Source organism: Cyanistes caeruleus, chromosome 2, assembly GCF_971803275.1.
Source record: "Cyanistes caeruleus chromosome 2, bCyaCae1.hap1.1, whole genome shotgun sequence".
Classification (NCBI taxonomy): Eukaryota; Metazoa; Chordata; class Aves; order Passeriformes; family Paridae; genus Cyanistes; species Cyanistes caeruleus.
The window spans coordinates 69,209,995-69,228,783 of NC_141702.1; the positions used below are offsets into that span (position 1 = coordinate 69,209,995).

General features: G+C 37.6%; 2 protein-coding genes across 6 annotated transcripts in view; one reads left to right on the forward strand and one right to left on the reverse strand.

The window, feature by feature from the left end:
* ERO1B (endoplasmic reticulum oxidoreductase 1 beta) overlaps positions 1 to 10,556 on the forward strand; it is a 29,132-nt gene extending 18,576 nt beyond the window's left edge. Inside the window, exons 10-16 of the mRNA XM_023923850.2 lie at positions 692 to 718; positions 2,074 to 2,166; positions 2,317 to 2,563; positions 3,353 to 3,422; positions 4,530 to 4,616; positions 6,042 to 6,175; positions 6,877 to 10,556. Of these exons, the coding sequence (XP_023779618.2) occupies positions 692 to 718; positions 2,074 to 2,166; positions 2,317 to 2,563; positions 3,353 to 3,422; positions 4,530 to 4,616; positions 6,042 to 6,175; positions 6,877 to 6,937 (719 nt within the window). The 3' untranslated portion in view covers positions 6,938 to 10,556. The remainder of the gene's footprint in view (positions 1 to 691; positions 719 to 2,073; positions 2,167 to 2,316; positions 2,564 to 3,352; positions 3,423 to 4,529; positions 4,617 to 6,041; positions 6,176 to 6,876) is intronic.
* Positions 10,557 to 12,509: 1,953 nt separating this feature from the next.
* GPR137B (G protein-coupled receptor 137B) overlaps positions 12,510 to 18,789 on the reverse strand; it is a 32,368-nt gene continuing 26,088 nt past the window's right edge. For all 5 annotated transcript variants that reach the window (XM_086877761.1, XM_086877762.1, XM_086877764.1 and 2 more), the window contains 3 exons: positions 17,484 to 17,608; positions 14,650 to 14,774; positions 12,510 to 13,112 (listed from right to left, as the gene is read on the reverse strand). In XM_086877761.1, the coding sequence (XP_086733887.1) occupies positions 13,001 to 13,112; positions 14,650 to 14,774; positions 17,484 to 17,608 (362 nt within the window). In that variant the 3' untranslated portion in view covers positions 12,510 to 13,000. The remainder of the gene's footprint in view (positions 13,113 to 14,649; positions 14,775 to 17,483; positions 17,609 to 18,789) is intronic.

An 18,789-nucleotide genomic window follows, 5' to 3' on the forward strand; every position in this document is an offset into this window, starting at 1 on the left:
AATTAGAAAGCAAGAAAGTTATGTTTTTATGCAGATTATTGATCAGAAAATGTTTTTAATGGGCTCATATTTTCATTTGGAGTAAGGGGAAGAAGGAGTGGAAAAGAGTAAAGCACAGTTCTCGTCTTGGTTCTTATTCTTGTAGCAGAATGTGTTGTAATAATGTTATTAGTTCTTCCAGAAATCCATTGATACTGACGTCAGATCCCTTAAAGGAAGAGGGACAATTGGTATATTTTCTTGAATGCCCTTGATTTTAGGAAGGTTGGGAGAGAGTGGGGAGAAAGTATTTGATCTGCCTACAGTGAGGCAGACTTTAAGATTTTTCAGTCAACTGAAAGCCCTCAGACAAGAGATCTAAATCTAAAGGAAACCTTCAGGCAGGTTAAGGTGAAGGCTGTCAGAATTGCACTCTGCCATCATGTCTTTCACCAGCAGTGCAAATAATCAGATTTTTGCTTCCATACATTGCTGAATGCCCTGACCAGTAGCTTAGGCATGCTCATTCTTGTATTTCTCCTATTGTCCCCAACAGATTTAAACCAACCTACAAGTTAGCTGCTTCAGTGCTTATTCTTATTTTAATAGATAAATTACTTAACTTCATGTCTGTTGTATGCATAGTAATATGAAGATTCCTTAATCTTGAAAATGAATACTCTTCATTTAACTATGTACTTTGTATTTACAGGAGAATCTTTCTACACATGGCTAGAAGGTAAAGGCTCTTGGATGAGTTAATATAGTGTTATATTCACTAGAAGGAACACTAGCACTTTTTTCATCTTCTCATATATTTTTCATAGTGTAGGCTTTTTAGTAAATCGTGCAGAGCTTTTGAGTGTTGTTCAAATACTTATTACCCTGAGAGTAGTAAAAATCTTCTCATTTACTTAGATGGCATACTCCTTAAACATTTAAGTGTCTTACCTTTTATAAAAGTGAGAGTTTACTTCATTACCCGTTACTTTGAATTTTCTTGTTATTTTAGGCATTTAAGCAGAGGCATTATTAGTAGTCATGTTGGTAAGCATTATTATTTGGAAACGGCTTTGAAGAACATTAAAGATTTTGGTGGCGCTATTAAAATTTCTTTTTATTCATGTTGAAATGGAAATTTTTGCAGTAGTAGCAATCAAAATCCCATTTTGTAGGTGTGCAGAAAATTGAGTCAAATGTACTTAATTTTAAAATTAGTTCATTCTGCCTTTCCTAAGTCTTTACTTGTCCGGTGGTTTTGTAGGAAAGTATATAAATTTACATGCCATTAAAGATGAAATGTCTATAAGTGAGGACACAAGTCAGCCTCACAGGTACCCTTCACCATCAGCTCTTTCTGCTTCCATTGGTGGAGATTGGACTGGCAGGAAAGTTGCCCAAATATATTTTCCAGAGGAACCGCCTCTTAAATTTGGTTCTAATTGGAATTATAAGTAATTTCTGCATATAAATTCTATTCTGACATCTCAGTGCCACTGTGTTTCCATTTATGCTATTGATGTCTGTATTCATCAAGTCATATTTTCCAAGGTTTTGTCTTGCTCGTTTAAACCTTCAGTGAATTTACAGTACAGCTATGAAGAGGTGTTTTTGCTGTTTTCCAGTGCTGTAAGGTTTTCTGGGCCTTTTGGTGTTTTCCTTTGGGGCCACTCCTCTAATTCAGTGATAGCTCTAACTGTAATTAAGATGGGTCATGGTATATTTCTGATTTCCAGACCATCAAAATTCAAGATTGTTTCAAATTTATTGCTCAAATAGCGTAGGCATCTTATTTTTGTGTAGCAATTTCTGTGCCAATTAAATGGATCCTTATTTGACTGTTTTTACTAGGACACCAAAAGAGCAAGCAAGAAATGTCAAATGCCATTCTTAATATATAAATATAATATAAAAAATAGGTGATTTTTTCCTATGATGGCTATAAGGGCTTATTAACAATACTCCAGTGTTGTAATTGTAATTCTTGAAAGTCAACAATGCAGAGTTGCATCACTTAAATGTTGGGGTTTATTCATTTTAATAAATTATTTCCAGTGTTTAGTTTGTGATCTGTTTGTTGTTTTTCCTGGACAGGTCTGTGCCTTGAGAAAAGAGTGTTCTATAAACTCATTTCTGGACTGCATGCTAGCATCAACTTGCATCTGTGCGCAAATTACCTTCTTGAAGGTATGTATTGGTAAAATTACTGAATGGAATTCTGCAATTTCTCTAGTATGTATTTTGATTTTTCTGAAAACTGTTGGGGTATGCTTAGTTGGTTCTATGCTCTAAATTTGTCTTTTACTACCCCTGGCCTTTTTTTTTTCCTCTCTGTAGAAACGTGGGGGAAGCCCCGCTGGGGACCAAACGTGAAAGAGTTCACTCGCCGCTTTGACCCTGCTGAAACGAAAGGAGAAGGACCAAGGAGGCTCAAGAACTTGTATTTCTTATATTTGATAGAGCTGCGTGCTTTGTCAAAGGTCGCTCCATACTTTGAGCGTGCAGTTGTCGACCTTTACACTGGCAATGGCCATGAGGATGCTGAATCTAAAGCTCTCTTACTAGATATCTTCAGGGATACCAAGTAAGGCATAGGGGCTTTTTTTATCATTAGTCTAAAACTTTCAGTTATATTTGGAAGTGAGAATAGATGATTCCTTGATAGGATAGGACAAGGACAGTGGAATGAAGAAATCACGTTTAAGTAATGGGAGAGATCGAGGGGAATTTGTAAGTTAGATAGGAGAGATTAATAGTTTTGAGGTTTGAATATATCAGTCTTTAAAAACAAACAAACAAAAAGCACTCAAAAACCCCCAAACAACTCAACACCCCGGGCTACTCCCTGTGTGTTGCTTTTTCTGATTCTTCAGTATAAGGTGCACATTATTTCGAAAAGGAAAGTAGTACATACAGTCTTTTAATGGTCTGCTGAGTAATCGAGCCTTTATCACAGACTTAACCTCTGGTGGTTTGGCCATCCCTTCTTCCTTTATTCCATAATGTTCTAAAGTTCAGTTTCTTTGCTCTCCTTTTTGCTATTTTTTTGTGATTGGTAACGTGTTGTGTAGTTTCTTTGCTGTCCCTAATGATGATCTTGCTAGGTAGTTGAGATGTAGCCAGGCAATGATCAGTTGGAAGGCAAACATTAAGCCAGTTTCAGTATTAATTTGAAAAAAACTGAATAACAGATTTCAAGTTACAGTGACTGAAAAGTAAAACCAATACCACTGAGTAATTTTTTAAGGCAAATCTGCAAAGACTAGGAACTCTGAAAAATATTTTACATTAATGGCATCAACTGCTCACCAAGCTTAATCGAACATCATAGTTTATGCCAACATTTGTTTCAGTTGTATTTTGTCTTTATTAGGTCCTTCCATATGCACTTTGATGAAAAGTCCATGTTTGCTGGAGATAAAAAAGGAGCCAAGTCACTAAAGGTAAAGCTAGTTTTCTGAATGACATTCAAAATACCCATTTTGACGTTAGGCTGTTTTATTTTGGAAAACTCTTCTGCCTACCACAAACATACTGCTGAGAGTAAGGTTTTTATCCCTGCCTTTTCTAGAGTTGTATCTGAGGCCTTTTAATCAGCTTTATGGTAAGGTGCTGTCCTGATCCAAGCAGACTGAAATCTCTGGCTTTGTGCCTTGAGTGTGGCATCAGGACTGTGGTGGGGCGAATGAGCATTACCAGTAAAAACAGTGGTGCTTACTTTTAAGTAGAGTATCTATTTCACACAATTATCTGGATAAAAATAACCCACCCAGTCATGTTTGCTTTACAAAATGATGAATTATATAATACAATATGTAGTATTGTCTCATAATACAGTACTTAACATTAGAAAACACAGTTCCTAGACATGGGAACCTAATGGGAATGCTCTATCTACCCATCAACTTCCAGTGTTAACATGCCCATGGTATAAATTGCACTTCCACAGTTGCGAGTGGTGCTTGGTAATGAAGGTCTGTTCTAATATTTATTAACACAACACTTATTTTAGTAGTGGTTTGGAATGTCATCTGCATTACAAGAAATACTATGAGAAAAGTGGCAGTGTTCCATCAGTCCAGCTAATGTTTTTTGGACCTTAAACAATTGAGATCAGCTTAATTAGTTCTGCACTGTGATTGCTCCCACTCTCTGAAGTTGTAACAATCTACCCATAGTATTGAACAGGAAATATCATGTGTGAATTGCAACCTGTTTATCTAAAAGGGCAGGGACACAGATACATTTATCTTATAGCTCAGAAAATTTGGACAAAGTTCACAGGAAATCAGTGTACAGAATCTAAGCATTACCATGCATATTCTGTATTTTGGGGGGGGTAGTTTTTAAGAATTAACTGTTAGGAGTGGCTTGGAAACCAGATTCAGGGTTTACATGGATCTTTGTTATGGCCTGACTAAAGCAATGGTTTTGTTCAGTTTTGGTAAGAGAATTGATGTTCTAAGGGTACTAGGTTCATAAACATTCTGTTTTTGTAAAGCTAAGATGTACATTAGCTTAAGCTTTTTTATTTTACTTTTAACTGATAGGAGGAATTCAGATTGCATTTCAAGAACATCTCCCGCATAATGGACTGTGTTGGATGTGACAAATGCAGGCTGTGGGGCAAGCTGCAGGTACAATTTATTTTGTGTAGGTGTGTGTGGTCTGGCAGGGACAGGTCCCAAGATAAGAATCTATTTCACTTTGGCAGAACACCTCTTACCTTAGCATTCAGGCTTTCTGCACATGGTTGGGCCTTGGTGTATCCTGTATATTAAAAATACATATATGTTTATTTTGCCATTAAGTATTTTAACATTTTTCAAAAACATTTATTTAATTTACTCAATAGCTGTTTAATTGACTAAAAAAATAGAGTTTGTGTTCTCAAAGAGGTATTTCTAAAGCAGATGATTCACAATGAGATATTACTAACAGTCAGTATCTCACCTCTATTCGGTGACAAGATGAGCCTTGTAGAATCACTTATGGGAAAGCTTCCTTTAAATACAGCACTTACTTGTTAGGAAAATCCAGTATAACATTTAACTTCATAAATTGAGCTGTAAGAAACTGTGAAAATCTGAATTACTTTTACGGCAGGGGCAGCAAATGAATGCAAAGGTGCGCAGTAAAGCTGAAATCTGAAAACCAGTTTCATTTTCTTGGCACTTCCTAACTTAATTTTACTGACAACAGTATTTTAAACCTCAAGACTAATATTAAAGTCCAGATTGAGAAAAGTTATTTTGGCATGCCTGCTGTACTATACCACTGTATTGCATTAAACTTATCAGAGTTCAATTTTCAAAGAGTTTGTAGCATCAAAAATCTGCTGAATTTCTAGAGTTCTTCTTATCTTGTCCTAGTTAATGCTTCTGATCTATTGCTGGTTTTCCTCCTCACTAAGAACTTAAAAAGGCCATATTTCCTGACCTGTGAAAGTTCTCCTGCAGCCAGCTTCAACCACTTTTTGTCAAAATCTAGTGGTTACTTATGTAGCCCCATTAAAAGTGAAAATAAGAAAAGATATAAGAAAAAATACTTCTGTTCTATTCCTGCATAGAAAATAGGGGTTGAAATTGAAACTGCTTTGTTTGCCATTAGGCCTGAAGGTGGAAGAAGCACATGTGTTGTGATACTTTATGAAAAAACTTAGTTTGACTTTAGAGGGGAAGGGGAGAGTAAAAGGGGAGATGTGCTCCTGCAGGAGTGGGTAAGATAAGGGGCAGGAAGGAGCTGGAAGTGTTGTAATGGACATATTTTCATGTGCATGACCAAGAAGAAAAGAGATGGGAAAAAAAGAGATTAAAAAGACAAGAATGAAGAGCAAGTATACTTGAGGAAACAAATATTCTTAAACCACTGAACCTGGTACACAATTGATGTCATGGATTTGCATTAGTGCCCTGGTTTTTGTACAGGTATTTGGTTGGGAGTCAGTATATAAGAATTGGTACTAAAGTTTGCCTAGATTAGTGTGTTTTTATCTTTTATGGTTTTATTAGTATTTGAAGGCATGATCTTACTGATGTTAAAACACTGGACTTCTCTTATAGACTCAAGGTTTAGGAACTGCTCTGAAGATCTTGTTTTCTGAGAAAGAAATACAGAGCCTTCCTGAGAATAGCCCATCAAAAGGTTTTCAGCTCACACGGCAAGAAATAGTTGCTCTTGTAAATGCCTTTGGAAGGTAAAATGTTATCATTTTAATAGTAGAAAAAAAATAAAAATCCAGTATCAATACTCAGTTTCTGTGAATAAGACAGTATAGTATGTGTAGCTATAGGTTTTAAAGGCTGAATTACTATCAGTGATATTGATAAATTTAATGCCTTCAAACTGAGCATGTGGTTTATTAGCCTTAGTCTTCATTCTGTGTTTGGATCTAATTCATCCCCCTTAATGTCTCAAGTCTCATAAATCTACCGTCCACAAGATGAAATTTAAGTATCTTGAATTTGATTAATTTTTTTAATGTATCCCCTTCAAATGATGAAACATTTTGACATCTTCAAAAGAAGTGTGCATAGAGCATGCTTTGCTCATCATGTTAGTTCTTCAGATCTTGAATATAACAATCTGTTCTGTTTAAACAATCTATTTAAACAATCTGATAAAAGAATGTAATAAACTTTACTACCTGTGGTTAGGGATTTTTAGACGTTTAATGAAGCTGGGACAATTAAACATGTATATAAACTTTTAATCCTTGTCATATATTATGTAAATATAAAATGGAGGGTGAGATAGTAGACATTTTGAGAGAAAGTGTATCTTAAGTGTGTTATTCTTTGGAACAGAATTGTGTTTGAGAAGAAATCTAAATGAATGTGGTAATTTGTACTTCTCTTTTGCTGACTTGGTAACACTTTGGTGGTTTTTGTTTTACAGGCTTTCCACAAGTATAAAAGAGTTGCAGAATTTTAAAGTTTTATTACAACAAACTAGGTAATGAAGGTCTTTGCACAACCCATTAGTGAAGATCATTCACATGACTGCATCGAGCAGAAGGAACTGATCTTTACAGGACTCACATGAACTGATAAAAATTAAAATCAAATCCCAACTTGAATATTTATGTTGAAACTAGGAATGGTTGTTAATTAGAAAATATATTTATGAATGAAATATATGGTTTTTAAATGTGTAAATTATGCTGATCTGTTTATTTTTTAAGTTTTCTGCTCACAGTTCGGTTGTACTGAAACTTCATAAATTTTCTTATTTCCTTGTCTTTCTGAGACAGCTATTTTATATGAAAACACATGTACCTCCACCCTGACTTGGCCTGTCTAGAAAGAGGGGAGTCACTACTTGTGTCTCTCCATTTACTGAGCTGCAGTGTATTCTGAGGATTTGGTATATTAGTTCTAACTGTCAAAAGGAAGCAGGGGGAACAACCTCCAAACAAAGAAAAAATAACAGCAACAAAAAAAACCAAACCACAAAATGGAAATAAGGCTCTTGCTGAGTTTTATCTTCTTACTGTAATAATGAAACTTACTTAAAAATAGCAAATTAACTGAGCAGAAAATTTTTTCATGCTGGGCTTCTTTGCATCATGGTGATACCAACATTTTTTTACCCTTGTCTTGTGCTTTTCAGCACTTTTTTTTTTTTAAATTACTACCTTGTCTCTGCAACAGAGGTACTTTTCTGCAGCCCCTTACCTGCATTTACTTGAGGCAGGGGTCAGGACAGGGGGAGATGGTTAGTGGAGTGCTGCTAGCTGAAAAACCTCAGTCAATCAAATTTGTGTTTACTCCATCTTATTATCTAGATTGTAATCACAAGTTCAGTTTCCAAAAGTTGTCTTTTCAGTGTCTTAAATGTTAAAATAGCACACTTTGGTCTTCGAGCCATGGAAATAAATTTGCTCTTTGAGTTACGTTTGAGTGCTATGTTAAAAGGTCAGTGTAAAAATAACTTGCTTTTGTAGTCACTTTTAAAAAAGATGCTTTTTAAAATTCATAATCATACTGACATTTAATACCACATACTCTATCTATGCAAACCCTTACTGTATCTTCTTTAGAAGGATATTCAGCATTAAAAAAACGGGTATGTTAATAACATTACTTTCGTAAAATAAGAAATTTCTCATGTATCATTGTCCTCAAATGTCAGTGATAACTTACCGGCGTCATAACAGAATTCAGAAACAGTGTTATCATTCGTAGCAACCAAATATTGGTTTAAATTTAAAATGAAGTAATAATTTCTTTTAAACCAGCATGTTTAAAAATGAAGTTAGGTGTTATGAATGTAGGAAGTGCTGGTGCAGTGTAGATACATCTCTTGTTTTTAAAAACAAGTGTTCACAAAATTAAGTGCTCTTAAACATTTTTCACCCTATTAGATACTGAGTGACCTATTTATATAGATTGTAACTGTATTGACTTCCATAATGTGTTCCTTTACCACTGAAATTTTTTGAAGGCTGGAATAGACTCTGTCCTTTGTTTCCAGACTAGCCTCAGATTTCTACCTGACTGGAAATGAAATAGACTATTCTGCTGACACTTGGCTTTTATAAAAAAATGCTGTTGCTTAAGAAATTTAACCCCTTTGTGTCAAACTGGGATAGTCTAAATGAAATATTGAAAAATAGAAAGGGAAATAAAAGAAAACAAACAAACAAAAAAATAAAACAAAAAAAAAATCCAAACCACCCTTACAAAGTTTCATTGATAGTTGCACAAATTAGCAGTGAACTGGTATCCCAGTGGAAGTTTCTGTTTAACCTTACAGGTAACTGGACATGGCGTTAGGGGAAGCTGATGCCAGTTTGGGGTTTTCTGGTTTTCCCTAGTAGCCTCTCTGGCCTGTGGGCACCTGTGTCTGAGCAAGTCATCACAGGCTTTCTTTTTCTAGTTAAGCAGAAAAGCAGGAAGTTTCTAGGTGGATTCATCTGGCCTCTTCCAAGCTCTGTATTTTCACCCTTAGAGTTTATTTTTCTCTATTAAATTGAAGTGGGACTCCAGGTAAGTAGCTCAAATGTGAACAGCTGTGTTTGGTAGATGCGTTACACATGGAGCATCCAAATTTTCTGAGTAATTGTGTATATTGAAAATGTAATTTTAAATTGGCTGTTAATTCTTTGCCTTTTGGATAGATCTGCAAGGGCTAGAACTGTAGGCTTACTTGTGTAAGGAGTGCTGTATAACTAGGATTTATCTGTATTGTTGTGTATTATAGTGCCTAAAGCTTTAGGCAGGATTTTCTAGTTAAAATAAAAAACAAAACTGTATGACTGCACTGCCCCAGGAAGGACCTAAGTCTCAGAAACTTTTCTTCCTTTTTTCCCCTTGCTGTGTGGGGAAAGTGAATTGCTTCCAGCCTCCTCCTGGGGATGCAACTTGCTATTTTTTTTTCTTTTTCCACCTGTGCCTGGCTAAAATCAACAGACACTGAAGCAGAATCATGCACTTGCTCATGGGACAGGTGACAGATTCAGGCATGCAGATCCTGGACACCTGGTCCTTGCAGCCCTCACTGGCACAAGGTTAGTATTGTTGGGTAAGGGCATAAAGAGATAGGAAGCTTTTCTTCTCCTTTGTGTCATGGGAACACAGGAATGCAACTGAGCAGCAAATTGTGTGTTTAAGTTCTGTTGCACCTGAAGAGTACATCTCTTGATGATCAAATATGGAAGGCATTTCACTTCACTGTCATTGTAGAGATAGGACATAAGATTTTTCCTGTAACAAATCTAGTTGAAACAATTTTCCTGTCACCATCTTTTTTACTGTATCTGATGTACATTCTGTGACTATGCTGCCTATGAAGTTTTGCTGTGAGTTGGATGACTTAGTTCTTTATATGTTAAATTTTAAAAATTTACAGCTCTGTTTTTATACTAAAGAATAAGGTTAGTTAAACCGTCCATGTCCTGTAAGCTATTTTAAATTCCAGCTCCCTGTTGGAGATCAGCTTGTCAACACTGTCTGCCATTCATTTCAGAGTAACAGTACATTTTCTTGTACAAATGACACTATGATTGTAATCCCAGAGGTAGTGAGAAAACAAAGACAAAAATGTTTGTTCCCAAGTCATGAAGAACTTGTGTGAAATGGTGAAAAAAGACTTGGTGCAAACTGCATTGGTAAAAAGTAGGGCACTGTTGCTGAATAACTTGTTCTTTAGTGCCTGAGGAGGTAGGTCAGAATATCAACTTAAAACAATGAAATAAAGAGACTCGTGTAAGCTGGAATAATAAGTGTTTTCCTAGTTTTCAGCTGATGATCTGTGCTGTCATTGTATGTGCATGAAATACACTGTGCCACATTTTCTTGAGTTGTGTTTGATGGTTGGGTTGCCTTTATCTGACCTTGCTTTGTGCTTTTCTGGGAAATGACCTGTAATATGTTGTAAATAATCTCGATGCTCATGTTTATAAAGTAGCAATCAGCAATTCATTATTTGACAATTTCTTCATATAGCTATCCTATTAAAAATGTAATATTTATTAAAATCAAAATCAATGTTGGAACTGCTTATTGAGATCTAAACACTTCTGAATCTTTGTTATGTTTGAATCTACAAAATGCAAATTAAAGTATTTTCTGCTACACCTTCTTTTCGTGGATGTGATTTTTGGCGTTTCATTTGAAAATACATTTTTTGCTTTTCATTTACCTTTCAATGACACTTGGTAGCTATTACATAAATTACTTTTGTGATAGTCATGTAGGATTAAAATGATGAGCAGATTTTCACTCTCACTTAAATTTCATTTAGAAGATGAAGGTAACCTGCATGTTTCTTGCTGTTTATATTGCACTGTGGTGTCTCTGCACATCAGGAATCCATTGTAGAACTGCAGGATGCTTCTGTATGAATATGGCCAAATTTAGCCCCTGCTTAAGTCCAATTGTTTTTAGAGACAAAAAAGCTTATTTAGAAATTAAATCTGTTCTGTCCCTTTCTCAGAATAGCTTCTAAAATCAATTTTGTAAATTTTTTTGTTGTTGCTGTTTTTTCATCAATGGGGCTCTTCATGTTGAAATTATTTCCCTGAAAGTGTCTCTTTCCTTACATGTATGTATTTTTAACAAATTATCTTACTGAAAATTTGATAGACATATTTCATCCCCAGCTTAGGTGATTAGGTGCCTGTTACACAGTTGATGATAAATTTAAGATCTTACCTCTCACATTGTTGTTCAAATCTCCTGTGTTTTAGAGTACTTAATTACTGTGGTTGATTACAGTCACTTGCCATTCCACTTTTTTGCATGCATACTGCAGCGTAGGGCTGGTTTGCTCTGAGTGCAGAATTCTCTTAAGTTTCTGCTGTGCAGCTGTAAGTACTGTGAACAAAATGAAATTCCTGCAGACCTCTCTTGCACTGGGTCCTCTGGCAGTTTTGTACAAACATGATTGTAGAACTCCAAAGGGTTTAATAAAATTCTTCTCCTAACCCTGTGGCACTTCTTTTAATATGTCTGATAGTTTAATTGGCTTTTTTTTATTCAATGAATATATGTAAAGAAACTAATGTAAGCTCTGGAAGGGCAAATAGTTTACTTCTGCCAGAGGCACAAGGCTCATGCTTTGGCTTTACCACAAGGACCCCAAAACCCAAAGATGTTGTGGAAGACAAGAGGTGGGAGTATGGCATTGCTCTGCCTTTGGCTTCCAAGCAGATCTGATCAGATCTACTCCCCATCCCTTCTTTTTTTACCCTGTATATTCTCTGTGAAATGTAGACAAGAATTCTTAACTAATTAAAGCCAGCATGAGGAAAACATGAAGCCCATCCACCATTTGGGAATACTGTAGTACACCGCAAAATGGAATACTTTCATAGAAGTAAAGATTACTAGAAGTTGTATGTTTTTCTCCTGGGGAAAAGTGAATTGAGTTTTACAGTATTTGTTTCACATAGGTAAGTAGAGAGAGATGCTGGGGATGCAGAGTTCTTCACTGCTGAAATCTGGGCATGATAAAAAGACCTGAAGCAGAGTAATAATTACTTCTAGGCTTACTCTCTGCAGTGTCATATCCCTGAATGGTATTTATCCACCATTTTCCCCCCACAACTCATTACATTTATATATTTAAAGCACAACTTTTCTGGCTTGCTTGTTATGCAGAAAGGCACTTTTGAGGTTTTTCTGCTTTATGTACTCCTGGCTCTTGTTCTATTCCCACACTGCAATCCCCAGGTTCTTAATAAATAAATAAACAAGGCTCTACTGTTCTATCCCTCTCCCTGGCAAGGTATTTGGCTTACTCTTCTATATAATGTAAATATAGATCTGATTGATGGACATGATTTCATAACTTTAATTTTTCAAGCATACAAATTTTCAGCTTGTTTTGCAGTTCACAATGCTCCAGTTGGAGCAGATGCCCATCTCCACTCTTCTGAGACTGTCCCTAAAGCTGCTGAGAAGATACAATTTTCTTATTTTCTTAGAAGAATAAGGGGTACAGATAACTTCTAGCCTCCAACTATCACACCAGGCTGAGTAAGCAGCGATATCCAAAGAGTAAATTGTGCTCTGAAAACACAGCAATAACTTGAAAAGACAGTATTTAATTGGGTTGATATTTTTTTCTAACAGGCTTTTATGTGCACATAAAAATTGCAACTGTCATGCATTTGAAAAATCTATTCATGTGTTTACAGTATATTGATCATAATCCTGTATTTCTAACTTTATACACAGTGTAAAAATAAAAATACTTAGAAAATAATTATGCCATTTCACTTCATGAAATTTGCTCTTTTAAAATGAGCATAAAAATGATTAAATTATACCTTCTAACAACTCTATTCAAAGCCAAAATACCATGGCTTAGAACAAGGTATTAATTGGAACAGTCTTCAAAGTTTAAATCATTAGCTTATACTTCTCCTTGAACTATGAAAAGCTCATGGCAAGGTTCTTCATTTATGTGTGCATAGGAAAATTTCTAAAAACCAAAAGGTGAAGAAAAGTTGCTTTGTTTTTTGGAACATTGGTTTTGATATTGGAATGTCCCAGAATACTGTGGTTGATTGAAGTTAAATAGGGCTTGGCCGGTCTGTATCCAGTGCTGGATCTTGTTGGAGGGATCCTATGTAAGCCATGAAGCTGTTGTTCTGATGGCTCCAGTCATAGTAGTCCGGAGAGAAACTTAAAAAGAAAATAAAAGAATTAGTGTCTGGCAGATTGGTACTGTAGACACCTGGCTAATGAACATGGGGAAAATGTAATCATGTAGAGGTAGTTCTCATACTGAAGAGCAAAAATAAAATAAACCCCCAACCAGGGGTCCAGGCAGCTATTTATTTTTCTGATCTGTCAATTATTTTGGCCCAAGTGTTCATTATCAATTTCCTGATTCTCTTGGTTCACTAAAGACCCTCCCCTTTTTGATTTGCTGTTCCAGAAGGTAGGTGGTGGGAAATCCCAGAAGTGGTGCTGCTCATCCTTGCCAAGTCCTGGCACTGCAAGTGCCCGTCAGAGATCTAAACCTCCCCAGAGACCAGGACATGGTTTGCAGGTCTGCCATGCTGTCTTCTCCCATGAGCAGCACGATGCAATGCACGTGGCTGGTTTGGTTTCCACTGGGAGCTGCGCATGTGTTACCAGTGTGGCTGGTTCCCTGATGGCTCAGTATGGAAGAGAGGGTGCCTCTGGCTCTAGGATGGGATAGCAGGCTGGCTCAAACCCCCTCCAGCATCCTCCGTGGGCTTAGTTACTATGTGAAAAACTAAGTAATGCAGGAATAGGATGACTGATAACTGTAGACAGAGTGTAGAGCTTTACTGAGCCTTGGTCTGGGCTCACGGACAGTGACTACACTGTCTCACCTGAATGAGTGACAAGAACTAGATCTGGGTTATGTTAACTACAATTGGCAATTTAGCCAGCATTTTGAGTGGTTACATTAATCTATTCATGTAATAGCATAGCTACAGGAACAGCAAAAGGATAACATGACTGAGATGCCTTTCAGGGCAGGATAGTACTGTACTTTCTTTCTCTGAATTGGGTGCTACCATTTTTCATGTGAACTGCTCCTTCCTGGACAGGAATGCTTACCTAAACTTCACAGCTGTTCAGAGAAGACAGAATTTCTCTGCCAGTTCTGGGTTGTGTGGGATTTCAGCATTTTGGTGGATTTTTCTAAGTTTTCAACTTGTGGGAAAAGATGCTCCCTTCATTTCTGGTCACCCTCAAGTTATTTAGCCAGGTTACAAGGCAACCTAAGTTGAGAGGTGTCTCGCTATGACTGTCACAAGCTGCTGCCTGTGCTGTCCAGCTTTTCCATGCTCTGCCTGAGCAGGGAGACAGATGTTTTTCTAGGCAGTCTTGCTCTCACACTTGAATGATTAAATGGCACTTCTGAAGCTGCTCTTGGAAGAAATAGAGGATGAAACAAAGTTCTGACCCGAGTTTTCCAACAAGCAGCACATCGGTACAATTCTTAAATTACGTAACAATTTTCATTCTTGTGTCTTTATAGTGTCTACGGGGCCCTTGGATCCCCACAGTCACTGAGTGCTGCCTTTCCACTTCAGCTTCCTCTTTTGCTTCCCCTCACCCTGCTGGGATTTATGCAGCAATAGCAGCTAGACAATTTACATCCATCTTCTGTGGTGTCAGAACTCCTCCTCCTCCTCCAGCTTCTGTTTTGGGAAGCAAGTGGTTCACTCTTGTATCTCACCTGCCCTGTGCCCCCTGTGGTGCAATATTCCAGGCTAGATCATCATCGCTGTCATATCTGCGGGGGTTGTCAAAGAAGTAAGATCTGGGACTGAAGCCATGGCTTGGGACCATTCCTGCATTGGCCTGAGGGAAGGGAAACTTCAGTTAGTATTTGCAGCAGGTACCAAATAGCTGTTTATCAATTGCTTGTGCCTGACTTTTAGAAGAAGTTGCTGCCAACTTACCTCACAGTTTCCAAAATAAAACACACGATTTTGCATTTGCTGTTCATCCCTACCAGCACCGTGATATTGTTCTGAACAGTTTTTATTTATCCATATTTCTTAGCTAGCACCTGACCTTCTTCTGAAACCACCCTCCAGTCTGCATTCAACTTTTCTGCTGAATTCCTGTCCATCCAGGACACTTCATGATTTTAGCCAGCTGCCTTGAAATGAGCAGTAGGAAGCAGCTGAGGAGCTGAAGGAAAGTTATGAAACATCTAAAAGATTTGATTTTTACCTCCCACATTGCTAACACTCTCTCCTGGTGCCTTATCTCCCTCACCACAAGAACTGGTCATTTTGAAGCTTGGCATCCTGCTTAGTGAACCCACATCTGTAAAGTCCCTTAGGCCCTCACCAAGCAATTTCAGTATCTACTCTATAGTGCTGTGAGGGTCAAATCCTGAGATGAGGTCCTTTGACAAAACAGGGAAAGGAATGAACTCTTTCATTTACAAAGCAATTTCACTTTATTTTCCCGTGAATCATAACAGAAAACGTACAAGATGCAAGAAGAGAGTCTGACTTCAGAAACAACAGAGACATTTAAGAATCCACTGAGCCTCAACCACTGATCCACTGTTCCCATCCCCAGGGAAGAGGGGTTCTCTGTGCCTGTGCATAAGCCAGGATGACATCTTCTCTCTGGCCTTAAAATGGAGAGAAGTTTGATCTCCCCGTTTGTTTTATGTGTTAAATAACTTTGACAAAGATGAAATGAAGATTAAGTGCATCTCTGTCATGCACCCATTTCCAGCATTTATCTGGTTAAAGGTATGGCAAGGCAAAGGGCCACATGCTGCTGTAACCCTGTGTCAGCACCAGAGCCAACAGACAGCTCATTCCAGGCTATAATCACTTGTGGAAAGGAGTTTCATATTTGAGCAATGCTGAATGCAGGATGCCCCTACTCAAACTTTTTGTTTCAGAAGTCCCAAATGAACCATGAAACAAAAGAACAATTTATCAGGATTCTTTATTTTAATAAAGAATATTTTTGATTTTTACCCAATCAGACTTGTTGTCATTTTTCTTAACTAAAGGAGGGTTTGCTTTAATTCTAACCCCATGTTTTCTGGCCAAATGGCAGCCTAGTGAATACATGAGCCTAAAATCTTGCGACCCTTGGTCTCCCTCTTGTGGCAACCTCACACTGAAGTGCAGTTTTCTCTTGCTACAGTCTCTTAATTTTTTTGTTCAGTTCTACTTACTTCTGGTCTTCCTCTAAATACTTGTCGTATGTGGAAAAAAAAAAAATCTACATATAACCTTACCCATGTGACAGATAATATTTACCCTGAAAAAGCTATCCATAAAAGAAGTGATGTCACTGACTGCCTCTTCTGAACTGTGTCTTTATGGAGATTTAAGGCTTTCTGCAAATCACAATGCAAAAATATGCTATACGTGTTACTGCAATGCTCTTGTGGGAGAATACTGCCTGTTTGACTCCATCTGAGCTTTTGTTTGATTAGGATTCCAAGCCTTCATGGCATCAGCTTTTTGAAATGAGTGATCAGACCACTTCCCTTATCTTCATTCTCTGTGAATCTCTTCCACACTATCCCAACTTGATCTAAGCCCACTTCAAATGAAATGAGATCTCCCTGTGGTCACTTTTTAGAAGAGCAGAAATTCTGGCCTGTACTTAAAAATATTTCTTCTTTATGCAGTTGTCCTGGCTAACTCCTAAGCATGAGTGAGGCTGAGATATTTTTGGTCATGGACACTGGGATCCATGGGATTTCTTAGTGCAATGCCAGGTATTAGTTCCTTGTTCATCTTGGCTTTATTATTGTCTCTGAAATGTATATATGAGGATAAAACCCATCACCTTGTCTAGAAAATCATTCTATTATTTGCTTCTTTTACTTGTGTATTTACCATTCACATCCCTTTTGAGTAATACTAGCTTTGCTTTCATTTGGCCTACATAAACAGAGACATTACTTCAGTAATCCTTGTGTGCCTGTCGACCAGCTAACCTGGAGACATTACCTACAGCTATAAAAAATGCTTGTCCATCTGTTAACTACCTAGATATTAAGGACACTTACAAGGAATTATCCTTACAACTCACACCTTAATCTCTGGTCTTCTAGCCAACAAGTCAGCAAGTGTTTGTTATGGCCACTGGTCTTTGACTTGGAAAAAATTCAATGGGTAAAGGGCTGAAAAAATTAAATCTGTTATTTCATAGCTCTGTTGAACAGTTAGCACACAACCATTTTCACTGCTATGTGATGAAAGATGCAAAGTTTGGACAACAAACTCCTTTTCTGCTGATTCCAATAAAATGCTGTATTATCTCAAAGGGAAGTTGTCCTCACCCTTAAGAAAGTTCCTGATTTTAAGATAAATTCCCTAGAAACATCTGGCCTTCCTTCTGGATAAACCTGATTAGTTTCTTTCAAGAGGAGTTAGCATAAAGAAGTGGGAAGTTTTGGTTGCTTTTATTCTGCCAAGGACACATTGAAAAAGAGAAGTCAGAATGTAGGAAAGCAAAAGTTCCCTCAGCAGCTGAGCCCTTCAGACCTGCCTGGACATTACACTAACAAATTCCACTTACTAGATCTTTCGTAGGGTTTCGGACACGGAAGAAATACACAACCAAGGAAGTAGGCAAGAGCTCCCAGATGAAAAGGATCACTCCAAACACTATGTAACCTGCATCTCCCAGCTGACATTTCAGATCTGCCTGTTGAAAAGTAAAAGAGTAAAGTGTTTAAAAATAAAAATGGCAGCTCATTTAAAGTGCAGGAGGCAATGCCAGAAATTCCATTCTGTAGAGCCAGATTAACCTGGCTAATGATTAAAAGCATACTAAAAAAATCAATATACTGTCTTGGGTACATGATTTCCCTTTCATCCTCCTGCTATCTTTCCTTCAGAAATATCAGTTTAATGCAGGGGTCTTCCCATCTTAAAAGCCTGGCATGCAATCACTTGATGAAGTGATCAAATTCAGGTAATGAGCACTAGTTTTCCAGTCCTTTTCCTGCTGGGTATAATTGTAAAGGAACAATCAATGGTCAAGGGCATTGCTTTTAAAAATTAAAGGCTTGGGTCTGTTCAAATTGGTTCACATTCTAAGGTTGAATAATCCTGCTGTCACTGCAGTACTAGCTGTGATCTTCTCTCTAGATCTCTACCATTGCCCATAGCTACAAGGGGCAAATCCTGTCCTTTCATGTGTTTTGTACAGAAGAGAAAAGGGTGTTTCTGACCCGTGACCTGAGGCAATACTATGGTACATTTATTGGGCCGTAATTTTAAAAGTGACTTTTGATTCTGATACCTAATTGAGTACCCACTCCTTAGTTCCAGGCTCTTTACATATAGTTCAAAGAACTTACCCCAAAATCCATGCAACCCTAATGTCACAAGCCAGAATAGATGTTCAAAAAATGTAGTAGTTACTCAAGGGCTAAAAAGCATTCCAGTGAGCTCCCAGTGAACAACCTTTCCCTCCAGAGGGCAAACAGGACCAAGCAGCCTGGCCATACCAGCCCCTGTTTCTCCAGACTGTCAGGATCAGAGCAAGAATTGTCCCCTGCAAGGTGTTGGCAGCAGCAACAGCAATTCCTCAGGGTTTAACAGGAGGGAAAATGCTTGATTCAGGAGAAACGTCAGAGCCTAATGCCTTTCTGCCTAAACCTGTGTGCTCTAATTCCACCAGCAGCACCTGCAGTCCTCTTCTCTGCACTGCAGCAAGGTTGATTAGAGGTCCCTTGATAGACCCTATCAACTAACTCATAACAAGGTCCTCAGGGCACTCCTATTCTTCTCTTTACCTACTTCTTAATTAGAGTTTTACCTGCTGCTCAACAGAAATTTGTTAATGGCTGCAGGTTTGCTTGGCCACCCTGGAAATA